Genomic DNA, 12,239 nt, shown 5'->3' on the forward strand with positions numbered 1-12,239 from the left:
AGGAAGGGCATTCTATGCTCAGGGTGGCCAGGTTGTACAACCCTTGGCCCCTCTAGGCAGCACCCCGTCTTCCAGCCCCTCTGGCTACCCTGTCTAAGGCCCAGGCCTTTCCCTCTGCCCCTTGCTTGCCTGTCATGTTCCCCCAAGAGCTCCTGGGGACAGAGGGACCCTCTAGCTCTCTTGGGGGAAGGCAGGCCTGCCGGGGGATTTCTGACTCTGCCTGCTGCCATCTCCTGCCCCAGCCCTGGGGGAGTCTGGGAATGGGAGATGACCTCTTCAGGGCTCTAGGGACAGGGATCTGGAGGGGTGGTCCTCCCTGAAGGCCTCTGGGAGCCCTCCTGTAGTTGAGGCCCAGCCCCCCAGCATGGGCTAAGGGTACCTCTACCTCTCCCTCTCCCTCTCCCTCGGGTCGGCCTTGGGGGAGGGGCACCCAGTGGCTGGGACCCTGGGAGCAGCCTCGCTCCCTGATGTCTGAGTGCTGGGGATGTGGCTCTGCAGCCACAGCCTCCAGCCCTGCTCTCCAGGAGGCTTTCAGAGCCCAACTTCCTCCCCTGCCGCCCAGGGAGACGAAGAGGTGGCGGCCCTCCGGGACTGCACGTGGGAAACGGCCAGAACCCGAGGACCCTGAAGTCAGGGCTCAAAGCTGCTGTCACCCCGCATTGCTGTCTCCAGGAACCTGGTCTCTGTCCGACACCTGCCCGCCCCTCCCGGGGACTTGGCCCGAGGAGGCCCCGGAAGGTGGGAAGGGGCTGTAGGGTCCCCCTGCTGGTCTGTCTTCAGCAAAGCCCACTCATCAGCTCTGGCCTCCCCCGTGAGGGCTGTTCTCGGGCAAAGAAAGTCTCCAGGGATGCCAGTGACAAGCTGGGGGCCCCCCAGTGGTGCTGTTCTCGGGGCCCGCCTGGGGTAGAAGGGAAGCAGGAGCCCGTGCCCGTCCCAGTGGGACCAGGTCCCTCAGGTGTCTTGGGAAAAGGTAGAAATAAAGTTGGGAACTTGCTCCAGGAGTCTGGTGCTGACTGTTCTGACTACCTCATACCCGATTGCCCTGGGACCCTCAGGTGGTGAGACCCATATTCCAGAGGAGGGAAGAGACTCAGGGAAGCAAATGGTTGTGCCCAAGAGAACAGGGCTGTGCAGCCGTGAAGGGCTGCGGCGTGCCCTCTGCCGACCTCTTCACTGTGTCAGGGGGCCTGGAGCCCCTGTCCTCAGTCTATCTTGGGTTTCAGTCTTGAGTCAAGGATTTTCTGAGACTGAACATGGGCCTGATCTCATGTGTTACTGTCAGGGAAGGATCATGGTTGGGGGTGCTCTCCCAAGTCTTGCGCCCAAACGTGGGACGTGGGGTATCAGAGTTTAGAGTAGGGGAGCAGAGGCTCTGGCCACAGCAGGGTGACAGCTCCCCCTGGGAGATTCCCAAGCAAAGACTTTGGGCCAACCCTAGGATAGAGACAGTACACATACCCATTTATCAGAAATAAGTGTGGCTGTATCACGACCTGTGGGTCTCTGAATAGCCAAGCCAGGCCTCTGATACCCAGCTGGGGTTTCTCGGTGGCCACGCTGGGTCAGAGAAGGCGATGTGCTTTGTGTGCTATGAGGCCCTCCCAGCTCAGAGGCTGCCTCCATTAAGATGTGGCTTTTGATCTCGGACTCTGGGTTCTCCAGAGAGGGAGGTGGGGCTGGCTGATCCTATTGGCTCATGGGGAAGACTGCTTACTCTTTCTTTGCGGGTGATCAGGGACAAAGCTGTCCTTGTCCTCTCCTTGCCTATCACTACAGAGCCCAGGCCCCAGGCCAGCTCTGGGCCCAGGCCAGCTCTGGGCCCAGGCCTGTTCCATGAGCCCCATCCTTCCTGTGATGGTCCAGCCCTGGTCCAGCCCCTGGAGCCCCAGCACGGAGGGTGTGATAAGTATGGGGCCCTGGGGTGTCAACCAGAGCCCGGTGGATAGCCGCCACCTCCCAGAGTCTACAGCCTATTCTCCAATCCCCAACCACACAGCAATGTGGGCTCGCTCATCAATTTATTCACTCATCCAACACACATCTATTGTTTTTGTTTTGTGTTTTTTTGCGATACGCGGGCCTCTCACTGTTGTGGCCTCTCCCGTTGAGGAGCACAGGCTCCGGATGCGCAGGCTCAGCGGCCATCGCTCACGGGCCCAGCCGCTCCGCGGCACACGGGATCCTCCCAGACCGGGGCACGAACCCACGTCCCCTGCATCGGCAGGCAGACTCTCAACCACTGCGCCATCAGGGAAGCCCCAACACACATCTATTGAATTTAGGTGCCAGGCAGGCTCTGTTATAGGCACTGGGAATAACTTGGGAAACAAGGCATGTTTTCTATTCCCAGTTTATTCAGTGACAGGGAGAGGGATGGACAGTAAACAGGCAAATAAAGCATCTGGGATTCATAAGTGATGGCAGAGGGCGAACATTTCTATAGGCTGTTGGCATTTCACCTGAGGCCTGAATGGCGGCAGGCTGCTACCCTGGGAACATCCAGGGAAAGAGCAGCCAGTGCAGAGGCCCTGAGGCAGGAAGAAGCAAGGTGTGTCAGGCCAGTGCGAATGGGATGTGTGTGCGTGGACGGGGGGAGACAGGCAAGACCTGGTCAGCCAGAAAGCGATGGTTTTATTTCACGAGCAACAGGGAGCAGCTGCTGGAAGGTTCTAAGGAAGGGTGTGACAAGATCTGATTTAAAATTTAAAAAGTCATGCCGGATACTCCCTGGAAAACGAATTGGAATCAGGAAGAACAGCTGGTAGCCACTGCAGTTGTGCAAGTGAAGGTCATGGAAAGGGGCAGAAGTGGGTGCTTTGGGACTATGTTTTGGAGGTTGAGGCAAGCGCACTTGCGGTTGGATGTAGGGGCTGAGGGCATCTCAGCAGTGAGAACTGAGAGGAGAGACCTGGTTCAGGGGAAATGGGTGTGTGAAGTCTGAGGCTACTAGACGTCAAATGGGTGGGTCAGGGAGTGTGTGGGGCGGTGTCCTGGACCTTGTACGATGTTTGGTAGCATCTTTGGCCTCTACCCGCTAGATGCCAGTAGCAACCCCCTTCCTCCTGTGGTTAAAGTCAAAAATGTCTGCAGACGCTGCCAAATGTCCCTAGGAAGGGGCAAAAATCACTCTGTGAGAATCACTGATTTAGGATTTGGGAGAAGGAAAGGAAACTGAGAAGTGGCCTGTGAGGAGGGAGCAGAGTGTCCCCCAGGAAGGGTCCATCGTATAAAATGCTGCTGAGAAACAGTAAGAACAGGACTCAGAATGAGCCTGGCACTTGGCGTGGAGTCACAAATGACCCACCAGGAGGAGATTCAGTGGAGGGTGGGGTGCAGACGTCCTACAAGGGTGAAGGGGAGAATGTGAGGGATTAGAGACAATGACCAGGCAAACGAGAAGATGGCGGCTGCAGGGGGGCATGGAGGGCTTCTTAAGGAGGGGGCTGGCCCTTAGAGTGGGGGAGTGATAGCTGGTGAGGGGGTAATTGAAGGAGCAGAGTCCTGGGGGACATGAGAGGGGTTGGGGTCCAGGGCATATGCCAAGGACTTGCCCTAAGAGTGGAGATGCAACTCGGATACAGGTGTGCTTGGGGGATGGGTGCCTGCCAGATGGCTTCCATTTTCTCTTAAGTACAAAGCAAAGTTACAGCGTACGGGTAGGGGGTGGGCAGGAGGGGGATGCCGATTGTGAAGCATGGGTAAGTGAGCCCACTAGGGAAGTCTAGAGATTTGCGGTCGTGAATTTAAAGCGAGGCTCGATGCAGTGCGTGTTTTGCTCTGGAAAAAGCAGGTGCTTGGTCAAAGGCAGGGTGGATGATTTAGGTTTGACCAGGGTTGGGGTTTTGTCAGGAGAGGTGTGATGGAGGGAGGGAGAATGATTAACTTACATCACACAGGGCACGACTCAAGGGTCTGGGGAGGCGGGGAGGCTGGGTCATACAGGGTGGTCTGGGGTAAGGGTCCCAGGGATTTGAAAGGCTGGAGCTTCTGGTGAAAGCTGGGGGGGGGTGAAGCCTGGTTGGGGATCATCCCCATGGGCCCTCAGGGCAGGGAGGGCAGCACCTTGAGCTGCTGGAACCCTGGTCAAGGAGGCAGTGGGGCCAGTCTCACCTTTCAGACCTGGAGAAGTAGTTCCAGGGCTTTCAACTAAGGTGGCACATCTCTTGCTGTGCTCTCACAGCCAGGGATGGGACAACTGTCTCCCCTTTCTTTGGAAAAGATGCTACTAGGTCACCTTTCCCCCATGGCCCCTCTTTCCAAGGACATCCCTTGGGGGCGCCTTCATTTGGGTACCACCTGTCTAAGAAAAACTCAAGTGTATGCCATCCGCTGATGACTGCTACCATTACTCTTCACCTTTCAACAATCTTGGCCAGGTGCTGGGGACAGAGAAGTGATGCCTGCTCTGATGGAGGGGGTGGTGCAACAAACCATCGGACTCCATCTCGCTCTGAGCGTGAAACTGGCACCGAGGGAGGGCAGGGTAACTCCCTCTGCCTGAGAGGTAGTGACAGGTGAGCAGACCTTGAAGACAGAGTAGGGGTCCACCAAGCACAGAAGGAAGGGTAAGGAGGGCGTTTCTGGCAGAGCAAACAGCCCCTGGAAAGGACTAGAGATATGGGAGCTCAGGGCACGTCCGGGGACCAGCACGTAGCCTGGTGTGGCCCGGAAGGTGGGCCAGTGCCTGTCACTGCCTCCCCCTCCCCCTAAACGTGGCTGAGAGTTATCTAGGCAGCTCCTGCCGCTGACTGGTTGTAGACCTGGGACTGCCTCTGCCAGCCCTGGTGGAGCAGGATGATGAGGGAAGGTCAGGTCTAGTTTGGGAAGCGCTGAAGGAAGCCCTGCTGGGGCCCGAGGCTCTGATTCATGCAGGGCTCGGTGGAGCAGGCAGCTGGGGACTGTGGGTGTGTGGGGAGATGAAGACCACAGAGAGGAACGGGAATCGAGTTATGTAACAGTGCCCACTGCCCCGAGAGCCAGCCGCTGGTCTTGGGGGTGGGTGGGGCTGGGAGGCAGCAGCGGGTGGCACAGAGCCTGGGTGGTGGTTGAGCCTCAAGCGTTCCTGTAGACTCTCTCTGGCTGTCCTCAACCTAGGCTGGTACCCAGCAGGGCCCGGTGCTGCCCCTTCAGGGAAGGCCCAGGTGAGAATCAGCATTGATTTGTAGGGCGGAAAGGATGGGGTGGGGTGGGTATAAGCAGCCCTGGCCTCAGTTCCTGCAGAGGCCTGGAGGCCCGGCCTTTCAAGGAAAACAAGCCAACAGACAAAAGGCTGCTGCTGACTGCAGTGTCTGGGGAGAAACCCACCGGCCCCCCAGCCCGAGAATGGTGGGAGAGGGTGAAAAATGGTCCTTCTCAAAGCCCATTTGGGCCACCAGGGTGCTGAGATTCCCTGCCGTGGGACAGGGAACCATGGGGACAGGCAGGAACTTGCTTAAGCGGCTGCTTCCCCAGATCGAAAGGCCACCCCTCTGTCCTTCCTCAGGGAAGGGGTTTCTGAGGCCTCTCCATCCCTGGCGACCGTGGGGTGGAAGCCCAGCAAGTCGAAGGATGCATTCATGAAACCTGTCTCTGGAGGGGGCAAGGGAGGCTGGCCGCCTCTCCAAACCTAGCCTAGGTAGTACCTACCCCACCAGGCTGTAGGCACTCTTATCTAACAGGGGAGCTGGGTAGGCTGGCAAGAGGCAGGGAGAGCCCAGGGTCAAGGAGGATGTCCCTCAGTTCTGCCATGTGGCTGGGGGGTGGTGGGTACCACCTGTCTGAGCCTGGGTAGGGGTGACACATTGTGGGCACCTTGAGGTCACGCTCTCTGCTCCCATGAAGATGGAGCAGGCACGCTGGATCAAGGTCATGTCCTTTGGGGGAGACTTACTTTCAGAAGCGGATTGATGCTTTATACAGAGGATGCCATGCACAGCTGTGGGCTAGCAATATAAGGCCTGGGTCTAGGCTGGGGTTACAGCATTAGGGGCTCCGGAAACGGTGAAAAAAGCGCCCTTGAGGCTGCCCAGGCTGGCGCTGGTGGCAGTGGCCACAGGGAGCGTGGGTAGGGGGAGGGTGTGTGACGACCGCCGGTCCTGCGCAGCTCTTTGAGGCCAGAGTGAGGTTAGGGTGCGGTGTGTGCCTAGTCGGGAATTTCTTCTCACCCCAACTGCTTTTTCCAGGGCTACTCCAAGAGGGGTGCGTAGCCTGCGGGGTGGGGGCGGAGTCAGGGAGGGGGGTCCCTACAAATGCAAAGGGAAGCTCTTCCCTTCGAAGCTGCCCCTGAGACCAATATTTTCTCTGAATTGTGTCAAAAAGACCCCGCCCTTGACTAGGTCTCCCTGCTCTGCACCAGGGGACATCCTCTTCCTACTGGTCACGAGGTCGGAGTTTGCAAGCCCCCCCCCCCCCTCGCCCCCGCCTCCGCCTGAGTCTCAGTTGTTGAGACTTGGGTCCAAGCCAGGTTTTTTTCTTACCTCTTTGCCCTTAATGGAGGAAACTGAGGCAGCTGCAGGAGAAACGGGAAAGCCGAAGTCGTCAAGCCCGGGCTCTGAGCACTCGCTTGCCCCCCGCGCCGGGCTTGGGAGCCTTCTCAGTGGCCCCGGGACGCGGCCGGCGGCGGGTCTCTGGGGGCCGCGGACGAGCTCGGCAGGCGGGTGGCGGCAGGGGGCGCTCGCCACCTGGCCACGCGCGCCTCCTCGGGCTCCGCAGGCCCGACGGAGTCCAGTCTGTGCGGAAAAGCATTTGGGGAAGGGGTTCCCAGCAGTCTCTCGGCTCACCTCACGCCCTCCGCTGGGCTTCTTTCCTCGCGGGCTCCGGTCAGCGGGTGTGGTTTATTATGCTCCGGCGCCCCGAAACACCCACCCACCCTCTCCTTGGAGCTCTTGGGTGGTGGGAGGGGAGGTCTGCTCGCGCCCACTGTCCTAGACCCGGGGGCTCGGTCCCAGCCCGCAGTCCTCAGGAGAGACGTCCCGCCTCGGCGCCCGCGGACCCGCCAGCGCCGCGTCCCAGCTCCCCGCGTGCACCGACCCTTCCACTTCTGCCAGCATCCTTCCCTTGGTCCCGAAGACCCCAGACGCCGGGCCCCTCTGACCTGCCGCAGAGCGGAGGCCGGGAGGAAAACGGAGTAGGGGTGCCAAGGCGGAGGCCGGGAGCGCCGGGAGGCTGCGGTCCGCCCACCCCTCAGCGAGGCGCACCTCCCACCCACCCTGGGTCTCACCGCCCGCCCCGCCTCCCTTCCCTCCTCCTGCTCCCGCCTCCAGTCTCCTCCCTACTCCAGCCGCGCTCTCTCTCCTCCCCACTCCACTGCCGCGGCGGGCTGCCTGCAGACGCGGCTCCGGGCAAGAGCCGGCGGAGCGGAGCGGGCCTCGCCCTCCTTGCCTCCTCCGAGAACCGGCGGCGCGCCCCCTGCCCGGCCGGCCGGGGCCCCGCGCCCCAGGGTGAGTCCAGCAGCCTCCCAGCGGCGGCGCCCAACTTTCCCTCCGTTCCGGGCGGGGCGGGGACGGCAGTGGGACATCTTGGTAAACTTCTCCGGGGCAGACGGCAGGGAGCCCGGGCGCCGGTGCAAGAGGATGTAGGAGGGCGTTGGCCGGCCCCGGGCGTCCCCCGCCCTCTTGGCCCCTTTCGGCCTGGCCATGGGGCTCCAGCACCTTCAGCTCAGCCGGGGGGTCGACACCCTCGTCTAGCCGACCTGGGTGGGAAGGCGCTGTCGCCGGCTGTGCACGCGCTGGGCGAGCAGCGCCCCTTCTGGCCGCGTCCGGCCCCGCCATGGACCACCAGGAGCCCTACTCCGTGCAGGCCACTGCGGCCATCGCGGCGGTCATCACCTTCCTCATCCTCTTCACCATCTTCGGCAACGCGCTGGTCATCTTGGCTGTGCTGACAAGCCGCTCGCTGCGAGCCCCGCAGAACCTGTTCCTAGTGTCGCTGGCCGCCGCCGACATCCTGGTGGCCACGCTCATCATCCCTTTCTCCCTGGCCAACGAGCTGCTGGGCTACTGGTATTTCTGGCGCACCTGGTGCGAGGTGTACCTGGCGCTCGACGTGCTCTTCTGCACCTCCTCCATCGTACACCTGTGTGCCATCAGCCTGGACCGCTACTGGGCCGTGAGCCGCGCGCTGGAGTACAACTCCAAGCGCACCCCGCGCCGCATCAAATGCATCATCCTCACCGTGTGGCTCATCGCGGCTGTCATCTCGCTGCCGCCCCTCATCTACAAGGGCGACCCGGCTCCCCAGCCCCGAGGGCGCCCTCAGTGCAAGCTCAACCAAGAGGCCTGGTACATCCTGGCCTCCAGCATTGGATCTTTCTTTGCACCCTGCCTTATCATGATCCTTGTCTACCTGCGGATCTATCTGATCGCCAAGCGCAGCCACTGCAGAGGTCCCAGGGCCAAGGGGGGCCCTGGGGAGGGTGGGTCTAAGCAGCGCCACCCTGTCCCTGGGGAAGTTTCAGCCTCAGCCAGATTGCCAACTCTGGCCTCTCAACTGGCTACTGCTGGAGAGGCCAATGGATGCTCCCAGCCCACTGGGGAGAAGGACGAGGGGGAGACCCCTGAAGACCCTGGGACCCCCGCCTTGCCATCCAGCTGGCCTGCCCGCCCCAGCTCAGGCCAGGGTCAGAAGGAAGGTGTTTGTGGGACATCTCCAGAAGAGGAGGGGGCTGAAGAGGAGGAGGGGGTGTGTGAGCCGAAGGCCTCGGCAGCGTCTCCCGCCTCAGCTTGCAGCCCATCCCTGCAGCAACCACAGGGTTCCCGGCTGCTGGCAACCCTACGTGGCCAGGTGCTCCTGGGCAGGGGCAAGGGCACTGCGGGAGGCCAGTGGTGGCGGCGGCGGACGCAGCTGACCCGGGAGAAGCGGTTCACGTTCGTGCTGGCCGTGGTCATCGGCGTCTTCGTGCTCTGCTGGTTCCCCTTCTTCTTCAGCTACAGCCTGGGTGCCATCTGCCCTCAACACTGCAAGGTGCCCCACGGCCTCTTCCAGTTCTTCTTCTGGATTGGCTACTGCAACAGCTCGCTGAACCCTGTCATCTACACCATCTTCAACCAGGACTTTCGCCGTGCCTTCCGAAGGATCCTTTGCCGCAAGTGGACCCAGACGGCCTGGTGAGCCCGCCTGCCCGCTGCCCATGTGGGGTTGGTGCCAGGTGGTGCCAGGGCCACCCTGCTTCTTGCCCCATTGTATGTGGCCACCTCCCTAGGGCTTTCTGGTCCCTTCCCTGGTCCTGCAGGCCTCATCCCGGGAACCCCCTCAGAGGGGCAGGGTCTATTTGAAGCCTCCCCTTGTTGGCTTGGCCGTGGGGGGCCATCTTCTCCACCCCCTGCCTCTGCACAGGCAGATGGATGAGGCTTGGACCTTCCTGAATGTAGCCGTGGCCAGGCTCCCTCGCAGAACCCCAGACCCCTGCAAACCTTGAGGACCCTGTGTCTTCTGGTTGATCACCTGCTTGTGGCGTTTTGTATCTTTCTCATCTTCCCCTTGAAAAGAGCAGGAAGCCAGCCTTCCGCTTCTTCCAGGAGGGCCTGCGGCTGAGGAAGAGGCAGAAACGATGATGGGCATCCGTGCTGTGTGCCCGTGGTCCCCATTAGACCCTGGGTGGGGGCTTATGGGCTGGCACCATCTTTGGGCCCTTCTTCTCCTTCCCCCTGCTTTTGGAGTTGTAACTCCAGAACTGTGGATCATTTTCCTCACCCGGCGCCCCTCTGCGAGGCTGGTGGGTGCGTGGATGCCTCCTGCGGGGTGGTCTGGGGGTCTGGCCTCTGCCTCCACGGGAGAGCCCTGATCACTAGCTTTCACCACCTGCAAAACCCAGGGCAACAATAGCTTGCCGCCTACTTGCTGCAGGGAGATGAAAGGCTTCGCAGAAAGTTTTGAGCTCCGTGGGGGAACGCACTAGAGAACCAGAAAATGTGATTATTCGGTGATATAAAAATCCCCCTTTTCTGGGTTTACCACTGCCTGTCTTTCTATAGACTTTTGCTCTGTGCCTGGGGTGTAAATTCCTACCCCAAACTGGAAGTGGGGAGTCGCAGACAGAACCACGACTTCAGTTAAAGGATTTATTTGAGAATGTGTTCTTATGCCTGCAAAGGTTGGAGTTATTACGCTGCATGACAACTTCTCGACATTTCACCTGCAACACCAAGAGGGTTTTCATTGGCTTGGACCCCCCCAATGGGGGAGAAGTCTTTTGTCATCAAGCAGGCACATTGTTTCCCCAGGATCGCTAAAAATACCCACCGCATGGGAATGGTCTGAGATGAGAGCATGTGGTGGGGTGCTGGGGCTAGAGCAGGTGAGAAGGGGCCCCATGGACTCCCAGGGGAGCCTCCCACTGGAGTTCCTGGGCAGGGCTCCAAGCCCCAAATAGATCCCTTTGATGCATAACTGATTCCACCCCGGGTGGGTACCGTCTGTCCATCTCAGACCCAGCCACGTTGCTCCACCCCACTGGTGGGCCTCCATGGGCGTCTCCCTCCTGGTCCCCTCGCCCACCCCAGAACTGGCACCTGGAACAGTTGAGGGAATGTGGAGGATGTTTTGCAGTCTTCCCCATGCGAGTACCTGGCTTCACCATTCAGCCGGTGAGCATCCTGCCTTGGGGGCGGGGCTGAGCAGCACAGACACTGCTGGCACGCTGATGGGCCTGGCTAGACTTGGAGGGACGCTGAGGGAGTTTTCTGGGGTGGAGAGAATGGAAGGGACCAAAGAGAGTCCCTCCCGGGGTGGGAGGCTGTCCAGTTCATTCCCTGGTCTCAGTGTGAGGCCAGTGCATTGCCTCCGGGCAGGGCTGGGGAGGCTGGGCCCGGGGGAGGGGCTGGCTTATGACATCTGCTGACTGGTCTTATGTGTGCCCCATGCGACCCCTGCTATCGTTGCCTGTGACTCCCTTGTTGTGATATGCAGGTTTTTTTTTTTTAAGTCTGAGCTATTTTATCAATAAAGGGATATTTTGTAATAAGCAAGCTGTGTCCTCATTGTCCAAGGGCTGCCAGGAGTAGCTATTCCTCACCTACTTGAGTAGTAGACTCTGGGCATGGGCGCCCTCCCAGGGCCAGTTGCCCTTTCCTCCTCTGGGTGCGGCTGGCTGGTACCCACACACCTGCCTGCCTGCTTTGTCCACTCAGCATCCCTTATCCATCATTACAAGTCAGTGGGGGCGAGGGTCGCCAGGGGAGCCTGAGACTGGCTGCCCGGGAAGGGAAGGAAGGGAGGGCATCCCAGAGGAGATGGCCTTTGGGCAGGGTCTTGGGGGAAGATCAGGAGTGTACCAAGAGGGAAGACGGGAAGGTATCCTGGGCAGGAGAAAGCACAGGCAAAACATGTTGTGATGGTGAATTTGTGGCAGTTCAAGAGTCAGCCTGAAGCCAGCCCTGATGGGCGGGCAGGCACAACAGCTGGGGGCCAGCAGAGGTTGTCAGACACCACCCACATGGGATGGGGGGGACATGGGGAAGGGGAAGGGGGGAGGAGGAGGAGAGGGGAGGGGGAGGGGAGGGAAGGAGGAGAGGGGGAGGGGGAGGAGGAGAGGGGGAGAGGGAGGGGGAGGAGGAGGGGGAGGGGGAGGAGGGGAGGGGGAGGAGGGGAGGGGGAGGAGGGGAGGGGGAAGGGGAGAAGGGGGAGGAGGGGAGGGGGAAGGGGGAGGAGGGGAGGGGGAGGGGGAGGAGGGGAGGGGGAGGGGAGGGGAGGAGGGGTGAGGGAGGGTCACTCTGAGGAATTTTTTTTTTTTTTTTTTTTTTTTTTGTGGTACGCGGGCCTCTCACTGTTGTGGCCTCTCCCGTTGGGGAGCACAGGCTCCGGACGCTCAGGATCAGCGGCCATGGCTCACGGGCCCAGCCGCTCCGCGGCATGTGGGATCTTCCCGGACCGGCGCACGAACCCGCGTCCCCTGCGTCGGCAGGCGGACTCTCAACCACTGCGCCACCAGGGAAGCCCTGAGGGATGTTTTAAGCTGCTGCCTTCAGCAAGGGGCAGGAGAGTGGGATGGAGCTGCTTCGTGTCAGGCTCTCCAGCACTAAGATTCAGAGCTGGAAGGCCTGCTGACGGTTCCTCTCAGTCTCCTCACTTCCCAGGTGAAGGGTCTGAGGCCCCAAAGGCACCCTATGAGTTGGGTTAGGAGCTGAGTCCGCCAGGCTTCCTGTCACCGCAGAGAAGGTAATCTCTGGCCCCCGAACAAGGCTGGCCTGGTTCTGTGGGCAGGGGAGGCCAGGCAGCAGGCTGCTAGCAGGAGCAGGTGGCAGGGGGTGGGGTAAGGCCGATGC

At 60.7% G+C, this 12,239-nt stretch overlaps 1 protein-coding gene across 1 annotated transcript; it reads left to right on the top strand.

Annotated features, from left to right (window-relative positions):
* The first annotated feature begins 7,179 nt into the window (after nucleotides 1–7,179).
* ADRA2B (adrenoceptor alpha 2B) lies at nucleotides 7,180–11,416 on the top strand. Its single transcript, XM_022599193.2, has one exon. It carries the CDS (start codon nucleotides 7,747–7,749, stop codon nucleotides 9,085–9,087), a length of 1,341 nt encoding a protein of 446 aa, XP_022454901.1. The 5' UTR covers nucleotides 7,180–7,746; the 3' UTR covers nucleotides 9,088–11,416.
* Nucleotides 11,417–12,239: the final 823 nt, after the last annotated feature.

This window comes from Delphinapterus leucas, chromosome 13 (genome assembly GCF_059928025.1).
Source record: "Delphinapterus leucas isolate spDelLeu-1000000601 "Yukka" chromosome 13, BTC_Dleu_Yukka2, whole genome shotgun sequence".
Classification (NCBI taxonomy): Eukaryota; Metazoa; Chordata; class Mammalia; order Artiodactyla; family Monodontidae; genus Delphinapterus; species Delphinapterus leucas.

Coding starts and splice junctions, on each gene's coding strand:
- ADRA2B (XM_022599193.2), top strand. CDS start 7,747: ATGGACCACCAGGAGCCCTACTCCGTGCAGGCCACTGCGGCCATCGCG.